General features: G+C 30.0%; 3 protein-coding genes across 3 annotated transcripts in view; 2 read left to right on the top strand and 1 right to left on the bottom strand.

The window, feature by feature from the left end:
- Positions 1–2094: 2094 nt before the first annotated feature.
- LOC149055099 (uncharacterized) overlaps positions 2095–20699 on the top strand; it is a 42323-nt gene continuing 23718 nt past the window's right edge. The window contains exons 1-2 of the mRNA XM_089228924.1: positions 2095–2215; positions 2355–2507. Of these exons, the coding sequence (XP_089085050.1) occupies positions 2195–2215; positions 2355–2507 (174 nt within the window). The 5' untranslated portion in view covers positions 2095–2194. The remainder of the gene's footprint in view (positions 2216–2354; positions 2508–20699) is intronic.
- On the top strand, positions 15050–16837 carry LOC149055103 (uncharacterized). Its single transcript, XM_089229775.1, has 2 exons — positions 15050–16628; positions 16695–16837. Exons 1-2 carry the CDS (start codon positions 15140–15142, stop codon positions 16751–16753), a joined length of 1548 nt encoding a protein of 515 aa, XP_089085901.1. The 5' UTR covers positions 15050–15139; the 3' UTR covers positions 16754–16837.
- On the bottom strand, positions 18559–20295 carry LOC149055102 (uncharacterized). The gene is made up of 4 exons (XM_089228705.1): positions 20179–20295; positions 19815–20066; positions 19492–19637; positions 18559–19152 (listed from the first exon to the last, which is right to left on the bottom strand). Exons 2-4 carry the CDS (start codon positions 20004–20006, stop codon positions 18897–18899), a joined length of 594 nt encoding a protein of 197 aa, XP_089084831.1. The 5' UTR covers positions 20007–20066; positions 20179–20295; the 3' UTR covers positions 18559–18896.

Genomic DNA, 20699 nt, shown 5'->3' with positions numbered 1-20699 from the left:
GGATGAGTAGATCATTTTCATATATAATATAGTTATAGAGGAAAATAGGAAATAGCGATATATGATCAGTAGGGTAGGAATCATGTGCAAAACACCTTGTAAACTGTATACATATATGCCACTGTATTGAAATTCATGTATTTAGACGAAACATGTAAGTAACAAATATAATAATAATTTAATAATTTGAATTGAGTTAATACATATACGACCATGGAAACACTAGACTACTCTCGCAGAGCTCTAGGACTCCACACAGCACGTTTGGGCACCACTGACCTAATCCATAAAATATGAGAAGTATTAGGTATAAAAAATTAATATCTTCACTTCGCTTATAGTAGGTAGCTATTTATGTTATATCATAATCTGCAGAATTAGATGTATGTACACAGGCCCGTCGCAAGAAATTTTCCGCCCTTCGGCAAACGTAATGCCGCCCTTTTCAACCAAAAGCTAAATATATTACAGTATACAATTTTATCACATTATTAATATAATGAATAACATTTTACAAATTTAATTTTAAATTATTGTTGTATTTCATAAATTTTAAAAAGTTAATACAATATTGTTATTTCCATAAATTAATAAACGTCTTATACCTATAATGATAAAAATAATAATCTTATAAAGTTATAATATTAATAAAATAGTTAATATAAATATGTACTTCAACTTGAGTTATTATGTTTACAATTCGTAGTACTAAACTAAAAATTAACTTTCCTTGCTTTTTTTGAAGAAAAGTCTTGAACGATGTCTTCTAAATCCAATTCTTCCGCCAAGTCGGACTCAATGGATAACAATGCTAACCCGGTTAACCTTTCATAACTCATGGTTGATCTGAGGTGGTTTTTAATAAGTTTCAACTTAGAAAAACTCCTCTCAGCTGACGCTACAGTGACCGGAATCGTTAGGACGATTCTCAAACTAATCGTAATATTAGGGTAAATTTCTTGTAATTTTTTATTATAAATAAGCTCAAGATTTTTGTTGGCAGAACTATTTGGTTAGGTAAGTTGACAAAATAATTTTAGTTCTTCAAATAGTTCTATTGCGTCGATGTCAGATGTTTCATTTGCTGATAATAAAATAGCCAAATCTTTGCAATGATTTAATAATGTTTCGTGCTCCAAGTTTTTTAGTAAGTTAATATTGTATAAGAATCCAAAATTTAAACAATGGTGGTTTAACAGATCAAATCTTTCTTGTAAAGAATTAATGGCTGTGTCTAATATTGTGTGGAAAAATGCCGCCCCAGTTTCATTGAAAATGTTTCCGCCCTTAGGCAATGGCCTAACCTGCTTATGCTCTAGCGACAGGCCTGTATGTACAATATAAATAAAATATACTATATAAGTTCAAAAGGTGTTTTTCTATGTACCTATACCTTAGAAAATCATAAAAAAACATAAAAATATCACGTTTCATAATATTAGTAAAAGAAAACCAAAACGTAACTGTTTATTGTTTTAATTGTAGTTCATATTATCGACCGAGCAGAACCGATGGATTGTCTACTTTGTACTCTAACGACTCATCGTCCTTCTGTCGCCCTGGCACGCCTTAGATCTGCGTTTTGTTTATATGTACGAGGTCTTGGGGACTCGACCTCGGTGTCTGATTTTATTACTAGAGACCAAGGTTATCTTAAGTAAAATAAAGTACTCGACATAATATATAGGTGTATTGCATTAGGTATTAATTTATAATTATTGTCTCAATATTACAGTTTATCATTATGAATTAATTATAATATGAAATGAGGGTTTCCGATCCGGGCCGTGGTGCGTGAGTGCAAATAACTAATGTGAGTTGAGAGCTGGTCGTTCGTGGAGTCTCCTTCCGATTCGTGACACGCTTCGACTGCCTGGAGTCTCGGTCAGTCATTATCTCGACACGTTCGGGAAACCCTCTTCAGCATATTGCCTGTTTCGACCATATTAGCTGTGCTAGAGCAAAGAGTATATATGATGTCGATAAAATTCACCTGTTCACAGGTAGTTCTGTATCAAAAAGTCTCAGGCAATGCTTATTAAGTACAAAATCCGTTTCATACGTACAATAATTAAAAACATAAATTTATGATTTTCATTTCTTATATTTTACTAGTTTTCGCGTTCAAAGACGTTATAAAAAAATAATTATTTGGCTCAATTAATATGCAAACACAGATTATATATTGTTATTCATGAAACATTATATCGTTAAGGTAACTCAACAAACATTCATATAATATATAAGTTTATTTCTCTATTAGTTTACATTTTGTAGTTGAAGAAAATAATACTTTTCAATCTTTCATTATTATCGAATTACTATTAATCTCTGATCACTGAATATATTCACAGAACAGCAGCTCCACAATGTTTAAAAACGCATTCCGTTTAATTTCAACTTCATTGAGAACTAAGCAAGTGCCATCTGCAGGAGTTTGTAGCAGAAGAAATAATATTTTTTCTCATCACGGTGTTCGCCATATAGCCACCAAAATCACCAATAATGTAAGTCATATCTAACTTCAAGGAGAATTTTCAATTTAAGTTCATCGTTAATTGTTTTAAATAATCTTATTTAGAGAGAAGATAAACTATCGACATATTCAAATAGCGTAACAGGTATCAGCACACCACCTTTTGCAATTAATGGGTTCGGTAGAATAGGTAAATGCGTACTCCGGTTGGCACTTTATGAAAACATGAACGTAAGTCTTATTGCACGTTGGTCGACCTATATTTGTCTGACAAGCGATCGTTTGTTATTCGTTAATTGTTTTATAACCTCTTAATTCGTCACTCACAGGTGGTGGCCATCAACGAGCCTGGTGCTAAAATAGAGGATGTCGCCCACTCGTTAAGATACGATACCGTGCACGGATCGATGCTCCAACCCGTTACAATAAAGGACAATAACACTCTAGACATCGACGGTAAAAACAAAATTTAATGATTATAGGAATAGGAATTATGTCTGCTAAATACCATATTGTAAAATATTGCCACGAAAACAAAATTTATTAAAAAATCAATCAACTTTCAAATCACTTAACGTTTTTTAATGTCAAATATACTAACTTCTAGGTATATATATTGCGTGTGAAATTTTAATTATTGAGTCGGCTTTATCTACTCATGACTATATAATATTTTGAAATTCAATACTAAACAATATGTCAAAATTTAATCTTGATAGTTGTTACTATATTTTGCATTTATCACTATTGACTGAGAAATAAGTTATTGAATCGTGTAGAATCGTAGAACTTATTGTTTTATTATGAATCAGAATAGGATTTAATTGTTTAACATAATACATTTAAGTTATATGTTAATTTATGATAAGAAATATTCCGTTTATAACTCAAAGTATGTTACAAAAACTACCTTCCGACAGGAAAAACCGTGAAGGTATTTCACGAAAAGGATCCCGAAAATATCAAATGGAGTGAGTTGCCGGTTGATTATGTCATAGACTCGACGGGAAAATTTACAGAAGTTGAAAATGCCAAGGTAAATGCTTTGAAATACGTTTTACGTGGGATATTTCTTATAATTTTTCTAATTTGTATTTTATTAATTTATTAGAATTAGACGTTTAATGATAAATGTTATATTTTTTTAGAAACACATTGCAGCGGGTGTCAAAAAAGTCATCATCAGCGCTCCGAGCAAAAGCGCGCCGATGTTTGTGAAGGGTGTCAACTTCGACAAGTATGAAAAAGACATGATGGTGGTGTCGAATGCCTCGTGTACAACTAATTGTGCGGCTCCTTTAATGCACATAATCAACAAACACTTTGGCGTTGAACACTGTCTACTGACGACTGTTCACGCAATGACCTCTTCTCAGCTAGTCCTGGATGGAGTTAAACAAGTGAGTAGCTATTTTTTATAAGACGAATAATAACAATATGTATTTATTTATTTTTTATTTCGTACATCATGATGAACTCATATCATTGTGTAATTAGAGATATTTTTTTGTCATCGATCACGATTAAATGAAAACAAAAATGTATTACCTACAATGATTATGATTTTGAATTTCAGAGATCGGCCGCGGGAAACATTGTACACAGCACAACGGGCGCCGCGAAGGCCGTGGGTATCGTCATTCCAGAATTAAAAGGAAAAGTGACCGGAGACTCGATAAGAGTACCTGTGTTGGACGTTTCACTGCTTAAATTATACATAAGGTAACGTAAAATATATTTTTATTATATCGTTAAATATGTAGTACTGAAATACCTAGTCTATATGGTAATTTTCGCTGTATGCGAGAGATGAGTGTTCAAACGACAATGCGTTTTTTCAGAGTAGTACAATATCAAAATCTAAAACAGTGATTGAAAAACTCATATGGTCATATTTATTTTATAAACACTGAGTGCTGCGATTTATATTATTTAATTATATTTAATTAATTAGATTAATATTTTTAGTCTTAAACCGTAGATGTGCCCGATATAACATAGGAATCAAATAATTTTAATAGATTTTATTTGTTTGATTCTCATTTTTCATTATTTTAACAGTGTTAAAACACCGGTAAAAGAAGAGGATTTGAAGTCTCCAGCACTTTGGGAATCCGACATAGTAACATGCGTCAACGAAAAACTTGTCAGTTCCGATTTCATTAGCAGTTATTGTTCGGCTATAGTTGACTTTAACCAAGTGTCGGTTATTGGTGACAAATTTGTGTCGATCGGTGCTTGGTATGACAACGAGATGGGATATTCAAAAAGACTGTTGGACCTATACAATCATATGGTCAAAGTTGATAACATGTAATCAGCTTGCTACAAAAAGCAATTAATTAAAGTAATTATTAAAATTCCATAAACGTGTTTAAATCATTTTTAATACGTTATATATAAAATAACGTTTTCTGAAAATGTTCGTATATTTTTTACTATCATTAATAATTAATATTTTTAGAAAATATTATTTAATACCTAACATATTAAAAATGATGTTAACATGTTTATAGAAGTTTAATAATTATAACTTTCTATATGTTGTACAATAATAAATTTACTTTCTTATTGTATTCCTCTTTTTAATTAAAATAAAGAAAAATAATAAAATTAGACTATTGAAAGTCAATAAATATTGATAGGTTTGATTGAAAGGTACTTATGTTAAATTTTCGAATATGTTTTATATTACATTTCTTGAGAATGTTTGTTCATTTTTATCTTTTGATGATAGTCGAAAATTTAATACGATAATAAATATTAAATATATGTATAATAAACGTGTTCTATTTTGTCTTGCTCAATATAAATGTTAATTGACGGTGTGATAGAAAGTTAAAGTTTTACTCTTCAAAATTCTAAAAATTGGTTATTAACATAAATGATTCATTTAAATTTTAGAATATGTGGTTTTTCAGATACCTTTCTTCATTTTTTGTGAATATCAAGAATTTGATGCGAAAATAATAATAAATATTCTATATGTACAAAAAATTATATCATCCAGTATAAATGTTACTTGACAGTAAGAAATTAAATAATAATGAATAAAACACAATACATTTGTTGTGAGAAATAAATTGATACGTTTAAGTTTTCAGAATATTTAATTTTGTGAACAATTTTGATTCATATTTTATCTCTTAGAGATTATCATAATTTAAAAGTTATAACCTCTAAAATATTAACGAAAATTGTTCACAAAAGAAAATATTCTGAAAACTTAAACGTATCAATATATATTGCTCACAACAAATGTATTGTATTTTATTCATTATTATACTTAATTTCTTACTTTAAAATAACATTTATATTAGATGAGATAAATTTTTAGTAACAATTTTCGTTAATATTTTAGAGGTTATCAATAATTATCACGTTTAATTTATAATAATCTCCAAAAGATAAAATATGAACCAAAATTGTTCACAAAAGAAAATATTCTGAAAACTTAAATGAATCAATATATTACTCATAAAAAATGTGTTGTATTTTATTCACTAAAACTTAATTTCTTACTGTAAACTAACATTTATATTGGATGATATAATTTTTTGTACACATGGAATTTTTATTATTATTTTCGCATTAAATTCTTGATATTCACAAAAAATGAAGAAAGATTTCTGAGAACCACATATTCTAAAATTTGAATGAATCATTGATGCTTATAACCAATTTATAGAATTTTGAAGAGTAAAACTTTAACTTTCTATCACACCGTCAATTAACATTTATATTGAGCAAGACAAAATAGAACACGTTTATTATACATATATTTAATATTTATTATCGTATTAAATTTTCGACTATCGTCAAAAGATAAAAATGAACGAACATCTTCAAGAAACGTATTATAATGCATATTCTAAAATTTAAATGTATCAATCGTGTACACATCATGTTTATTGATATTCAGTGTTTAAATTTTACTATCTCTCTTTATTTATATTTTAAAAGAGTAAGATAACATGATCTTAAATTTTACGCACACAATATTTTATATTGATTATCACTGTCACATATAATTGATTGAAATCTAAATTAATGTGCAGTACTTTAAACGCGAAAATATGAACGTAATTTTTTTGTTTCTTAAAATAGAATGTTATAATAATTAAAATAATTAACATGTGAACATGTAGAAAAAAATACTACACCCATATATAACTTGACGGGGGCCCGCGTAATAGCAGTTTGAATTTAAACGGCCTTTGTGCGGAAACCCGCTCTATTACTTCTCTTTTCAACCGCCAAACGACGACGGACGACACCGACGCGCGATAAGCGCCCCTGGAACGGTCGATCCGCCGAGACTCCGAACCGGTCGACAGTGAGTTTCCTGACCGACACGGAACGACACACGGGCCTCACCCTCCCGAACACGACAATCATATTGAGAGAACATTCTTTCTTTGTTTTTTTCCGTGTTAACCATTGTCTTGTGGTTGTATTTACAACCACCACAATAAAAAGTCATAATACCGCGAACTGTTGGTGTTTTTTTTCCTCCACCAGTGACCCACGCGGCATCCTTCCAGGACCGCCAAAAATTGGCTTCCCGAACAGGAATCACCGGTAAGTAAACGCTGTTTATCTTGACTTACCCCATACTACCCCCATCACATTTCCCTGTTGTACAACTTGTGAAAAAACTCCCGATTCCAGACGACGGAAACGTGTTTTACAGGGTATCCGGACATTTTCCCCCCGGCTGTTTTCGGCGTAGTAGGACATTTTCCCCCGATAAATTTTTGGATGCGGACATTTTCCCCCCGTATTTTTTTCTATTATTTACCTTCGAATATAAAATTATTATCTTTAACACATATTTTTTAGCTTTTGTTCATATATTTTTTTTTTTATTTTTGTAAAAACTGTACGTTAACTAAAAAGTCTCTAATCTTAATTTCAATAAAAAAATAATGAATAATATTTAAAACAAGTTAAGTAAAAATATAATTTTAAATAAAAGTAAAATAGTAGTATACTAATATTGAATTAGATGGTTAACATTGAAATCTAAAATTGTGTCCAAACCCCAGTCAATTACTAAGACTATTAAGATAACATTCTATACAATCTTACATCGTTATGAGGATTGATTCAATATTTTATATCAAAACTGTTCAAAGCAGTTTAGTAGTGGTTTAGTGGTTATAGTGGTTATATACGTTTTAAAATAAGAATTATTGTTGTACATTTTTGTTTTGTGATCATGGATAAAATACTAATTCTTAAAACAAACAGAGGAGGTTTAAAAATTGTTTTTAAAGACTATATGTATACAAAACAAAAAAATCTTGCCAATAACAAAATTAGATGGGAGTGTGTGGAAAAGAAAAAGAAAAATTGTAAAGGTAGTGTAACAACTGATCAAATGATTGTCAATGTATTAAAAAATATTGGACACGAGAACCATCCACCGTCTTCAGCACAAGTAGAAGTAACAAAAGTCATGTTGAATATGATACAATCTTTTTTTATTTTTATGTCGGATTTTTTGGCCAGTTGTATTGTACTATATTATATTATTTAGACAATCTATTTAAAATTATATTTTTACTTTTAAATTTTTTTGTTTTAAATATTATTCATTATTAGATTCTGAACGAAGTGATGAATGTATTGATTTTACAATGATGTGTGTTTTTTTTTTTTTTTTTTGTGTGTCTGTGTACAGCATAACTAGTCGAAATAATGCTTCGATTTCAAACTTTGGGGGTGGTTTCCGATGTAAAATTGAAGATCCTTGGTGCATTATACAGGTCAAAAGTAAACATTTTCCAACGGTTTTCAAAAAAATCGAGAAAAACAAAAAAAAAATGACAGAAAAACGGGAATTTTTACGCAAAATCAGTTTTCGACCAAATCGATTTTTTTATATGGTTGTAATTCAAAAAATAATCACTTTAAATACTTGAAATTTTCACCAAATGTTTATGTTAGTGTTCTCTATATACAGTTTAATTTTCAAAAATTTTTGACTTTTTTTGAGTTATTTATAGACCACTGAAATTTACACTTTTTTTGAGAATTTTTTTTTGAGGTGTCGGTAAAAAAATGTTGGACGATCAAAAAAACTTGAAAATTTAATACAAGGTTCCTTATGAGTTTTTCTTATTGTAGCTAAAAAAAATTAAAAATCGTAAGTCACAATTTTTTTTAATAAGCTTTTATAGTTCAAAATTTTACGAAATCTGTCGAAAACGCGAAAATTTGCAAGTAATTTTGAAGTTGAAAAATCATACAATTTTTTGCGTTTATAACTAAGGATTAAAAATACAACACTAAGTTCTCCATAAGTTTTCCTTCAAGTAGCTATAGAGAAAACTTGAAGTATCATTATAGAAAAAATTTTAAGTGCGTTTGAATATAAATTTTTACGAAATAACGTAACGATAACGATTTATCCTGAAACGATTTTAAATATTTGTTATTATTCAAAAAGTATGAGTCCTAGATACTTGAAAATTTTACCAGTTATTAGGATTGGTATTTTCTTTACATGATTAAATTTTCAAAATATTTTGACTTTTTTTGAGATATTTATAGACGACTGAAATTTTCAATTTGTCTGAAAATTTTTTTTTGAAGTGTCGATAAAATTATTTTGGCCCTATCAAAATACTTGAAAATTTAATACAAAGTTCCTCATAAGTTATTCTTAAAGTGATTAAAAAATTATAAGAATACATAAGCACAATTTTTTTTTATAAGCGTTTATAGTTCAAATTTTTACGAAATCTGTCGAAAATGTGAAAATTTGCAAGTAATTTTGAAGCTGAAAAATCATAAAAATTTTTGTGTTTATAACTAAAGATTAAGAATACATCACTAAGTTTTCCATAAGTTTTACTTCAAGTAGCTATAGAGAAAACTCGAAGCATCATTATAGGAAAAATTTTAATTGCGTTTGAATTTTAAATTTTTACGAAATAGCGTAACGATAACGATTTATCCTGAAACGATTTTAAATATTTGTTATTATTCAAAAAGTATAAGTCCTAGATACTTGAAAATTTTACCAGTTATTAAGATTGGCATTTTCTTTACATGATTTAATTTTCAAAATATTTTGACTTTTTTTGAGATATTTATAGACAACTGAAATTTTCAATTTTTCTGAAAATTTTTTTGGAAGGGTCGATAAAATTTTTTTGGCCCTAAATCTTTTTTGATCTAAGATTTGAAAATTTAATACAAGGCTCCTATCATATTTTTTTACAATAGCAGTTGAAAAATAAAAGAAATATATTGTCACAAATTTTTTTTATAAGATTTTACAGTTCAAATTTTGACTAAATACATAAAAATTACGGCAATGTTCAAATTATCTTAGATAGAAATTCATAAAAGTTTTTCTTTTTAATTCTAAGATTTGAGAATTTAATACAAGGCTCATAATATATTTTTACAATTGCAGTTGAAAAATAAAAGAAATATATTGTCAAAAATTTTTTTTATAAGATTTTACAGTTCAAATTTTGACCAAATACGTAAAAATTACGGAAATGTTCAAAGTATGTTAGATCGAAATTCATAAAAGTTTTTCTTTTTAATTCTAAGATTTGAGAATTTAATACAAGGCTCATAATATACTTTTGCAATATCAGTTGAAAAATAAAAGAAATATATAGCTACATTTTTTTTTTACATGCATTCAAATTTTAATTTTGACAACATACGTAAAAATCACGAAAATTCGTAAATTATTTTATTCTATAAATTCATAAAAAATTTTCCTTTTATACCTAAGATTTGAAAATTTAATACAAGGCTCCTTACAAGTTTTTCAATCTTTATCACAAAAAAAATGTCCATCGGAAATTCAAATTAAATTTTTATTAGCATTTGAATTTCAAATATTGACAAAAATTCGTCAAAACTATGAATATTTGCAAATTATTTTGTAGTTCAAAATTCATAATATTGTTTGTATTTATATCTAAGGTTATACAATTTAACACCAAGTTTTCCATAAGTTTTGCTTCAAATAGCTATAGAGAAAATTTGAAGTGTCATTATAGGAAAAATGTTTTGAGCGTTTGAGTTTTAAATTTTTATGAAATCGCGTAATGCTGTGTATTTATCCTCAAACCAGGTATTCGTATATCTATGATAATATAAGGTATTATGAATTATGATAACTACACTAATTAATTAACCGTGCCTTATGCAAAATGCGTCTTAATTGAAAAATAAAATATTTGTTTCAAAATAGAATATATGACAATATTTAAATATAATATATCGTAGACTGACAAATCATCTCCGTTCAGAATCGTTTTTCGTATACAATGATACCTATCATTGCATTCAAATTTAAACCCATCCATTACAGTAACCTACTGTACAGCAGAGCGACATCCACGACTTACCCGCTTATTTTTTTTTATTGAAATTAAGATTAGAGACTTTTTAGTTAACGTACAGTTTTTACAAAAATAAAAAAAAAATATATGAACAAAAGCTAAAAAATATGTGTTAAAGATAATAATTTTATATTCGAAGGTAAATAATAGAAAAAAATACGGGGGGAAAATGTCCGCATCCAAAAATATTTCGGGGGAAAATGTCCTACTACGCCGAAAACAGCCGGGGGGAAAATGTCCGCCATTCGTTTTACAGGCTATAACGGAAAAACCGGGTTTACGTAACGTAGTCTTGAAGTACGTAACGACTAACGACGGTCTGCGCCACCCGACTTACGGACGCACCGACTTCGCCGTGCGCGACTCCGCAAACACACACGGAGTAGGACAGGTAGGAACGTTAGGTTAGATAAGGTTAGGTTAGAGTTCGAGAAAGTCACACTACCACCGCTCAGCACCACAACTCCAAAATCGGACTGCATTCGTAATCGCGATAGTCGACTGGACCGAGCACAAAACGACAAACGTTACGAAAACCGAATAGTGTAATCACCCGGCAAGCATAACAACAACAGACCCACTCTGACCTACATTCGTAAGTAAATAAACACCGATAAACGGTCAACAGCAACAATAACAACAACAACCGCATTAAATTATTTTCCCGTCAATAACACCGGAAAAACAACTGAACGAGATATCGGGGAAATACATTAATGAGTTGACCGTTACAAGTCAACTCGTTACAAGTGTAGACAGCGTAGGCTTCCGGAAGGGGGCATGATAGACGCTCTCGAAATCCGATTGTCTCAGCATTTCGCTGACATGGACCTGCAGGCCAACGCCGTCCCCGGTTCCAGCCTATGGAGACCATTGGGCCAACGGGAAGTGTCTCGGATTCGAGTCAGGCGCACCATGCCGGACCACCCGTGACCACAGCGGACGACTAAACAGACACCCGACACACGCCAGCCGCTAAACACCACCAACAATAATCAACAAAAACACAACCAACCAACAAGCCACGATATGATCCAAATTGCCCGCGGCATAATTCAGGAGGCACGGCAATCGGCAGTGACCTCAACGCATGCGCACAGTTTGGAATCACAACTGGCCATGCTTGAGGGCCGCATGATCCGCTTTGGCGACGACCAACGTCGCATAGCAGAGACAATGCGATGTCCGGAGATGGGTATGTCACACCGGAACCACAACCAGAAGTACCATAACCGTCCCACCAATAAAGTACCATGTTGTCAGGACAACACCGGAATACACCGGAACTATCGACAACATATAAAGACACCAACACCCGCACGTGAATATACGGAACGAATTGTCCCGCGGCACATGAACCGCCAGCCGCGGCACACTAACACGCCTACCGATCGGTACGGTTTGATAGCGTGTCAAGTCAGCTCTACTAGTTACCATTTTGGTATTTTTTTTATTTGTTTTTGGGGGGGTTTTCCGGCCTTTAAGACCATCCCGCAAAACAAATTTCCCTCCGATTTATTCTATTTTCTGCTATTTCTCTCCAGTTTGCTCCTGGATCAACCTCTTTAACATCTTTCCTCACACAATCTTCCCATCTTAGGCGTGGTCTACCTACTCTTTCCTTTCGGTTCTTCCCTGATTACTGTGTTAATCATAGCGTATTTTTTCCTCCAGGCGTGGCCTGCCCACAACAGTCTTCTTTTTTTGATTTCGTTTGAAATACATGGTCTCTGAAACAAGTTCTGTAGTTCTTCATTGGTTCGAATTCTCCACTCTTGGGTTCTTGAGTCGAAACAAGGTCCGTATATACGTCTTAAAATTTTTCTTTCAAATGTGTCTAGTTTTATTTCCTCTATTTTTCTTGGTGCCCATGTTTCTGACCCATATAGGACGACAGGACGTATTAATGTCATTTATATTTTTATTTTTAAGTTCAAAGATATTGATCTTGATTTTATCAGGGTTCCCACACCAAAATAGCAGTTATTGGCCAGTTGCATTCTTTTGGAAATCTCTACTTTTAACTCATTGTCCTGAGTTAAGAGGACACCGAAGTATTTAAAATGTGGAACTCTTTGGAATATATGTCCATCTACATTCATACTCTCCCCGTGGTGATACGTCCTGTCTTTTCTGTTTAGTTTCATATATTCTGTCTTTTTATCATTTATTCTGAGACCAACTTTATTCGCCGCATCCATCAGTTTTTTACAATGTATTTTTACTATTTCAATATTGTCTCCTAAGATGGCAATATCGTCGGCATAATATGTTAGCAGGCCTATCTTTGACTTGATCTTCCTCTGATATGTTCATATCTCTGACAACCTTTTCCAGAACTAGGTTAAAAAGGATTGGAGATAATGCATCCCCTTGCCTTAAACCAGAAGTTACTTTGAACGGTTTAGATGGTAGAGATACCATCAAGACTTACTATCAAGTCAAGGGCCAACTTAGGGTAGCCAATAAAAGTTCATATTATTTTATAAGATCCCGAAAGGTAAAATTTTATAATTTGTATTTAATATTTAGAGAAACGGGAGCCGAATGGGCTACTACCAACTCTACAAGAGAGGATCAATATTCCGGTAAACTGTGTTTTTGAGGACAAAATCACATTGGCATCGGACGTCTTAATTTGATTGGATAAATCTTAACTTCGATATAACCTTCTCATAACAGACCTCACTATAAGATGGAAATCACCGTTCATCAAAATTAATAACAGTCCTAAATTTTAGTATTCCTAAGACGGAAAAACTAATTGATAATGAGCGTTTCTGTTGTGAAGAGATTATAGTGTACTTTCAAATATTGTCAAAAACATATACGTACCTATATAAAGGGATGTCCCGTGAGGATATATATATTAGCCATAGAGTGGGACCCGCCGCTCTGAAAAAACCAGTTTTTCACCGTATTATCTATAAACTAAAAGAATTATTAAAATAATGAGATTAATGAAAATAAAATACTGAAAGGTCAACATTTTCAGCAAAATAAACTCCATAAAATAGCTAATCTTTATTCTTTTTTAAACTTTTTTACCAAAAAATTTAATTAATTTTCTATCTCTATATATACGAGTATAAATTGATTTCTGTCTTTATGCATTTCTAAACGGCTGGACCGATCGCGATGAAATTTAGTACAGAGATATTTTGACCTATAGGCAGAAGATAGGATAAATAAAAAGTGGTAGGCCCAAATATCATTCAATCAAATATTTGAATTGTCAGACTGTTCTCGATAGATAAAAGTATTAAAAGAATAAAATTACATAATAATGAACTAAATCGAGTATCGTTGTAGGATATACTCAGTATATTTTATTATTATAACCGTTATGTATTTAAATGTATGGAAGTATACTGCTAGTAAAATTACAGGAAACGAAGTTAACACACGGTTATAAGAGGTACGATTTTTAGCGGGCTACGAAGTGCATGAGTTTAGCTAGGTAAAAAATAAAATATTTGCAGCCCTTGTTTATGTAAAAAGTATAGAGAAAAAAAATGGCATATTTATTATCATAGGAGTATCATAATGGGTAAATCCTCATGGAGCACCCTGTATAGTATATTAACAAAATACAAAATTATTTGGCTCAATTAACATGCAATATACCGCTTACTTTGTTGTATAAAATGAATTATTTTATACCTCATTCAAGTTATTGGATTATCGGTATTAGCAGCTATAATTCGGCTATAGTTGAATTTAACCAAGCATAGGTTATTAACAGGGCTCGGAAGTTGTGGCAAATGCATATTTTTTTTGGTTTGTCCTAGAACACCCAAAGTAAGATACAAATATGTTTCACACTTATCTGATGTCATACACGAAATTTTATTTTGCCATTTTTTGCATATTTATGATTTTTATTGCTATTTTGCCATTTTAAGGTTTTTAGTGCTATTTTTGGTTATATTATCAGATAATTTGGAAAATAACCACATTTAGTTGAAAATAACGATTTTATTTGGTTATATTTTTAAAAATATTCAAATTATTGGAAATAAAGCGAATAATATTTCATGTTTTTACCGTTCTACAATTCATCGACGGTCCGATGTATTAATAGTTCGTGACGTCAGTGTTATTCCCTTATTGTATCTTTGCAATAGATTATCAAAACAATTAAATACGATTACAGATATGTCTGTATGGTATATACTTTATCCTTTATAGTTTTAATTTTAGTACTCCCGATTCCGCCGTTGTCGAACCTTGTCGTCGTGAAATAAATCGTAAATCTAGATACGTATTTTAATATCAATTAAAAATGCCTAAAGAAAAAAAAACATTATTAAATCGCCTTCGTTTTTATGTTGATGAATTCGGTTCCGATATTTTTAAAATTGATTCGAGTATTTTATTTTGTAAAATTTGTGAAACAAAAGTAAATTCTGATAAAAAATATAACGTGTCTCAACATTTAAAAACTGACAAACATCTCAAGGGCATTAATCGATGTAAAGAACAAACACAAAGAAAACAACAACAATTAATGACTGTTAATATCTCTAAAAAATCATCGTTTAATAGAGATTTGTGTGAAGCTCTAATCTCCGCAAACATTCCGTTAAATAAACTATCAAACCCAAAATTTAAAATGTTTTTAGAAACATATACAAAAAATGAAATTCCCTGTGAGGCCACATTACGCAAAGGATATGTAGACGATATTTACACGGAGACCTTGAATGCTATCAGAGAAAAAATTTCCAACAAAATGATTTGGGTCAGTATTGACGAGACCACTGATATCGACGGTCGTTTCATCGCAAATGTAATTGTTGGTACTCTTGAAGAACATTGTTCAGGTGAAATTTTTTTACTTAATTCTGATGAGTTGGATAAAGCTAACCATTCTACCATATGTAAACTATTTGATAAATCAATGAATATGCTATGGCCAGGTAGTATCCACCATGATAACGTGCTTTTGTTTCTATCCGATGCCGCACCTTACATGGTCAAAGCGGGTCAAGTTCTGAAATCGTTTTACTCAAAAATGATTCACGTAACATGTGCAGTTCATGGGCTCCACAGGGTCGCGGAAGAAGTAAGAGGTCAATTTAGTACTGTCGACAAAATTATTTCGAGTGTGAAAAAAATATTTAGAAAAGCACCAAGTCGTTTACTACTATTTAAAACAGAAGCACCAAACATAAGCTTACCCCCAGAACCAATTCTCACCCGCTGGGGAAGTTGGATTGATGCCGCAGTATATTATTGTGAAAATTTCAAGATTATACACCATGTTATTTTTATGTTAGATAAAGACGAAGCAATCATTATAAGAGATGCACAACATTATATTGTAAAACCTGGTTTAGAAAATAATCTTACGTACATTAAATCAAACTTTGTTAAATTAACTATGGCTATTGATAATTTACAACAGCAAAATATACCATTGTCCGAGTCCATTAAAGTAGTTCAATATATAAAAAGAAGCTTTGAAACTTTGAGGGATCAGAATGGGAGAGCTGTGAACAAAAAGTTACACCAAGTTCTTGAAAAAAATCATGGTTTGTCGGCCTTAATACAAATATCTAATATTTTAACGGGTGAAACATCTGAAAATCTAGACGGGCTACCTGAAGATCTAAACTGTAATGACTTGGTATTTTATAAGTACGCACCAATAACGTCCGTTGACGTTGAGCGGTCATTTTCTACTTACAAGACTATACTATCAAATAACCGCAGGTCTTTCAAATTCGAAAATTTACGAAAACATTTAATAATCCAGTGTAATTCCCAGGGTAAATATATGAATTAATTTAATTATAAGCACACATAATTAAATAATTTAACATGTTTGTTAACAGTTTTAATTCAACCAGTCCAGCCAGTCTCTGAACCGTCAATGAACATAAACGTTTTATAAAACAGTATAATAAATAATAATTATGTAACAGTATATTCATTTTTTTTTGTAATAAATTTATAATTATAATTTTTTCAAGTTAAATGCATATTTTTTGATTTTTCATGCTATTTATAGCGCATATTTTGGAGTTTTTTAGTGCTTATTAAGGAGCTAAAAATTACCATTTTTAGTGCCACAACTTCCGAGCCCTGGTTATTAATGACGAATTTGTGGCGATCAGTGCATGGTATGAAAATGAAATGGAAAATAAAATAAAGACTATAAAACTTGTACAATAATATTTAATTGTTGGAAACATCAAATAAGTTATCACTTTATCAGTGTAGTATTTATTTCTATGTTTAAAATTTATCATTAAGCTCTAACAATTTATTAGATTATTATTCATAATTAATTTGTTAGCGTGTTATTATATACTTCATAATATAATATTATCACAATACATCGTTGTCATATTATAAACGTATTCTAACTCTTACGTTAATATTTTCTTGCTCTTTTAAAATATAAATAAAGAGAGATAGTAAAATTTAAACACTGAATATCAATAAATATGATGTGTACACGATTGATACATTTAAATTTTAGAATATGCATTATAATACGTTTCTTGAAGATGTTCGTTCATTTTTATCTTTTGACGATAGTCGAAAATTTAATACGATAATAAATATTAAATATATGTATAATAAACGTGTTCTATTTTGTCTTGCTCAATATAAATGTTAATTGACGGTGTGATAGAAAGTTAAAGTTTTACTCTTCAAAATTCTATAAATTGGTTATAAGCATCAATGATTCATTCAAATTTTAGAATATGTGGTTCTCAGAAATCTTTCTTCATTTTTTGTGAATATCAAGAATTTAATGCGAAAATAATAATAAAAATTCCATGTGTACAAAAAATTATATCATCCAATATAAATGTTAGTTTACAGTAAGAAATTAAGTTTTAGTGAATAAAATACAACACATTTTTTATGAGTAATATATTGATTCATTTAAGTTTTCAGAATATTTTCTTTTGTGAACAATTTTGGTTCATATTTTATCTTTTAGAGATTATCATAAATTAAACGTGATAATTATTGATAACCTCTAAAATATTAACGAAAATTGTTCTTAAAAATTTATCTCATCTAATATAAATGTTATTTTAAAGTAAGAAATTAAGTAATAATGAATAAAATACAATACATTTGTTGTGAGCAATATATATTGATACGTTTAAGTTTTCAGAATATTTTCTTTTGTGAACAATTTTCGTTAATATTTTAGAGGTTATAACTTTTAAATTATGATAATCTCTAAGAGATAAAATATGAATCAAAATTGTTCACAAAATTAAATATTCTGAAAACTTAAACGTATCAATTTATTTCTCACAACAAATGTATTGTGTTTTATTCATTATTATTTAATTTCTTACTGTCAAGTAACATTTATACTGGATGATATAATTTTTTGTACATATAGAATATTTATTATTATTTTCGCATCAAATTCTTGATATTCACAAAAAATGAAGAAAGGTATCTGAAAAACCACATATTCTAAAATTTAAATGAATCATTTATGTTAATAACCAATTTATAGAATTTTGAAGAGTAAAACTTTAACTTTCTATCACACCGTCAATTAACATTTATATTGAGCAAAACAAAATAGAACACGTTTATTATAAATATATTTAATATTTATTATCGTATTAAATTTTCGACTATCATCAAAAGATAAAAATGAACAAACATTCTCAAGAAATGTAATATAAAACATATTCGAAAATTTAACATAAGTACCTTTCAATCAAACCTATCAATATTTATTGACTTTCAATAGTCTAATTTTATTATTTTTCTTTATTTTAATTAAAAAGAGGAATACAATAAGAAAGTAAATTTATTATTGTACAACATATAGAAAGTTATAATTATTAAACTTCTATAAACATGTTAACATCATTTTTAATATGTTAGGTATTAAATAATATTTTCTAAAAATATTAATTATTAATGATAGTAAAAAATATACGAACATTTTCAGAAAACGTTATTTTATATATAACGTATTAAAAATGATTTAAACACGTTTATGGAATTTTAATAATTACTTTAATTAATTGCTTTTTGTAGCAAGCTGATTACATGTTATCAACTTTGACCATATGATTGTATAGGTCCAACAGTCTTTTTGAATATCCCATCTCGTTGTCATACCAAGCACCGATCGACACAAATTTGTCACCAATAACCGACACTTGGTTAAAGTCAACTATAGCCGAACAATAACTGCTAATGAAATCGGAACTGACAAGTTTTTCGTTGACGCATGTTACTATGTCGGATTCCCAAAGTGCTGGAGACTTCAAATCCTCTTCTTTTACCGGTGTTTTAACACTGTTAAAATAATGAAAAATGAGAATCAAACAAATAAAATCTATTAAAATTATTTGATTCCTATGTTATATCGGGCACATCTACGGTTTAAGACTAAAAATATTAATCTAATTAAATAAATATAATTAAATAATATAAATCGCAGCACTCAGTGTTTATAAAATAAATATGACCATATGAGTTTTTCAATCACTGTTTTATATTTTGATATTGTACTACACTGAAAAAACGCATTGTCGTTTGAACACTCATCTCTCGCATACAGCGAAAATTACCATATAGACTAGGTATTTCAGTACTACATATTTAACGATATAATAAAAATATATTTTACGTTACCTTATATATAATTTAAGCAGTGAAACGTCCAACACAGGTACTCTTATCGAGTCTCCGGTCACTTTTCCTTTTAATTCTGGAATGACGATACCCACGGCCTTCGCGGCGCCCGTTGTGCTGTGTACAATGTTTCCCGCGGCCGATCTCTGAAATTCAAAATCATAATCATTGTAGGTAATACATTTTTGTTTTCATTTAATCGTGATCGATGACAAAAAAAATATCTCTAATTACACAATGATATGAGTTCATCATGATGTACGAAATAAAAAATAAATAAATACATATTGTTATTATTCGTCTTATAAAAAGTAGCTACTCACTTGTTTAACTCCATCCAGGACTAGCTGAGAAGAGGTCATTGCGTGAACAGTCGTCAGTAGACAGTGTTCAACGCCAAAGTGTTTGTTGATTATGTGCATTAAAGGAGCCGCACAATTAGTTGTACACGAGGCATTCGACACCACCATCATGTCTTTTTCATACTTGTCGAAGTTGACACCCTTCACAAACATCGGCGCGCTTTTGCTCGGAGCGCTGATGATGACTTTTTTGACACCCGCTGCAATGTGTTTCTAAAAAAATATAACATTTATCATTAAACGTCTAATTCTAATAAATTAATAAAATACAAATTAGAAAAATTATAAGAAATATCCCACGTAAAACGTATTTCAAAGCATTTACCTTGGCATTTTCAACTTCTGTAAATTTTCCCGTCGAGTCTATGACATAATCAACCGGCAACTCACTCCATTTGATATTTTCGGGATCCTTTTCGTGAAATACCTTCACGGTTTTTCCTGTCGGAATCACGACACATTATTAACCGTTATACTCACATTTGTTTTATAGTAAAAACGACGTATTTAAATTATTACAGTATACAATAATATTATTCACAATACCTACATATTTTGACAAATTTTATTGAATTTTTCGACATTTTACAGTTTTTGTAACATACTTTGAGTTATAAACGGAATATTTCTTATCATAAATTAACATATAACTTAAATGTATTATGTTAAACAATTAAATCCTATTCTGATTCATAATAAAACAATAAATTCTACGATTCTACACGATTCAATAACTTATTTCTCGGTCAATAGTGATAAATGCAAAATATAGTAACAACTATCAAGATTAAATTTTGACATATTGTTTAGTATTGAATTTCAAAATATTATATAGTCATGAGTAGA

The sequence above is a fragment of the Diuraphis noxia genome, unplaced genomic scaffold, assembly GCF_037042655.1.
Source record: "Diuraphis noxia isolate RWA-SAM2 unplaced genomic scaffold, SU_Dnox_SAM2 contig0005, whole genome shotgun sequence".
In the NCBI taxonomy this organism is placed as follows: domain Eukaryota; kingdom Metazoa; phylum Arthropoda; class Insecta; order Hemiptera; family Aphididae; genus Diuraphis; species Diuraphis noxia.
Note: the sequence above shows the minus strand (reverse complement) of the source record. Positions and strands in the feature narration are given on the sequence as shown.

What these genes read in the sequence shown, in the direction of transcription:
- LOC149055102 (XM_089228705.1), bottom strand. Translation starts at nt 20,006, where the DNA reads ATGTTTGTGAAGGGTGTCAACTTCGACAAGTATGAAAAAGACATGATG. An exon ending in TCCTGGATGGAGTTAAACAA is followed by an intron (nt 19,638 to 19,814) that starts GTGAGTAGCTAC and finishes TTTGAATTTCAG; the next exon opens with AGATCGGCCGCGGGAAACAT. An exon ending in CTGCTTAAATTATATATAAG is followed by an intron (nt 19,153 to 19,491) that starts GTAACGTAAAAT and finishes TTATTTTAACAG; the next exon opens with TGTTAAAACACCGGTAAAAG.
- LOC149055103 (XM_089229775.1), top strand. Translation starts at nt 15,140, where the DNA reads ATGCCTAAAGAAAAAAAAACATTATTAAATCGCCTTCGTTTTTATGTT. An exon ending in AATCCAGTGTAATTCCCAGG is followed by an intron (nt 16,629 to 16,694) that starts GTAAATATATGA and finishes GTTTGTTAACAG; the next exon opens with TTTTAATTCAACCAGTCCAG.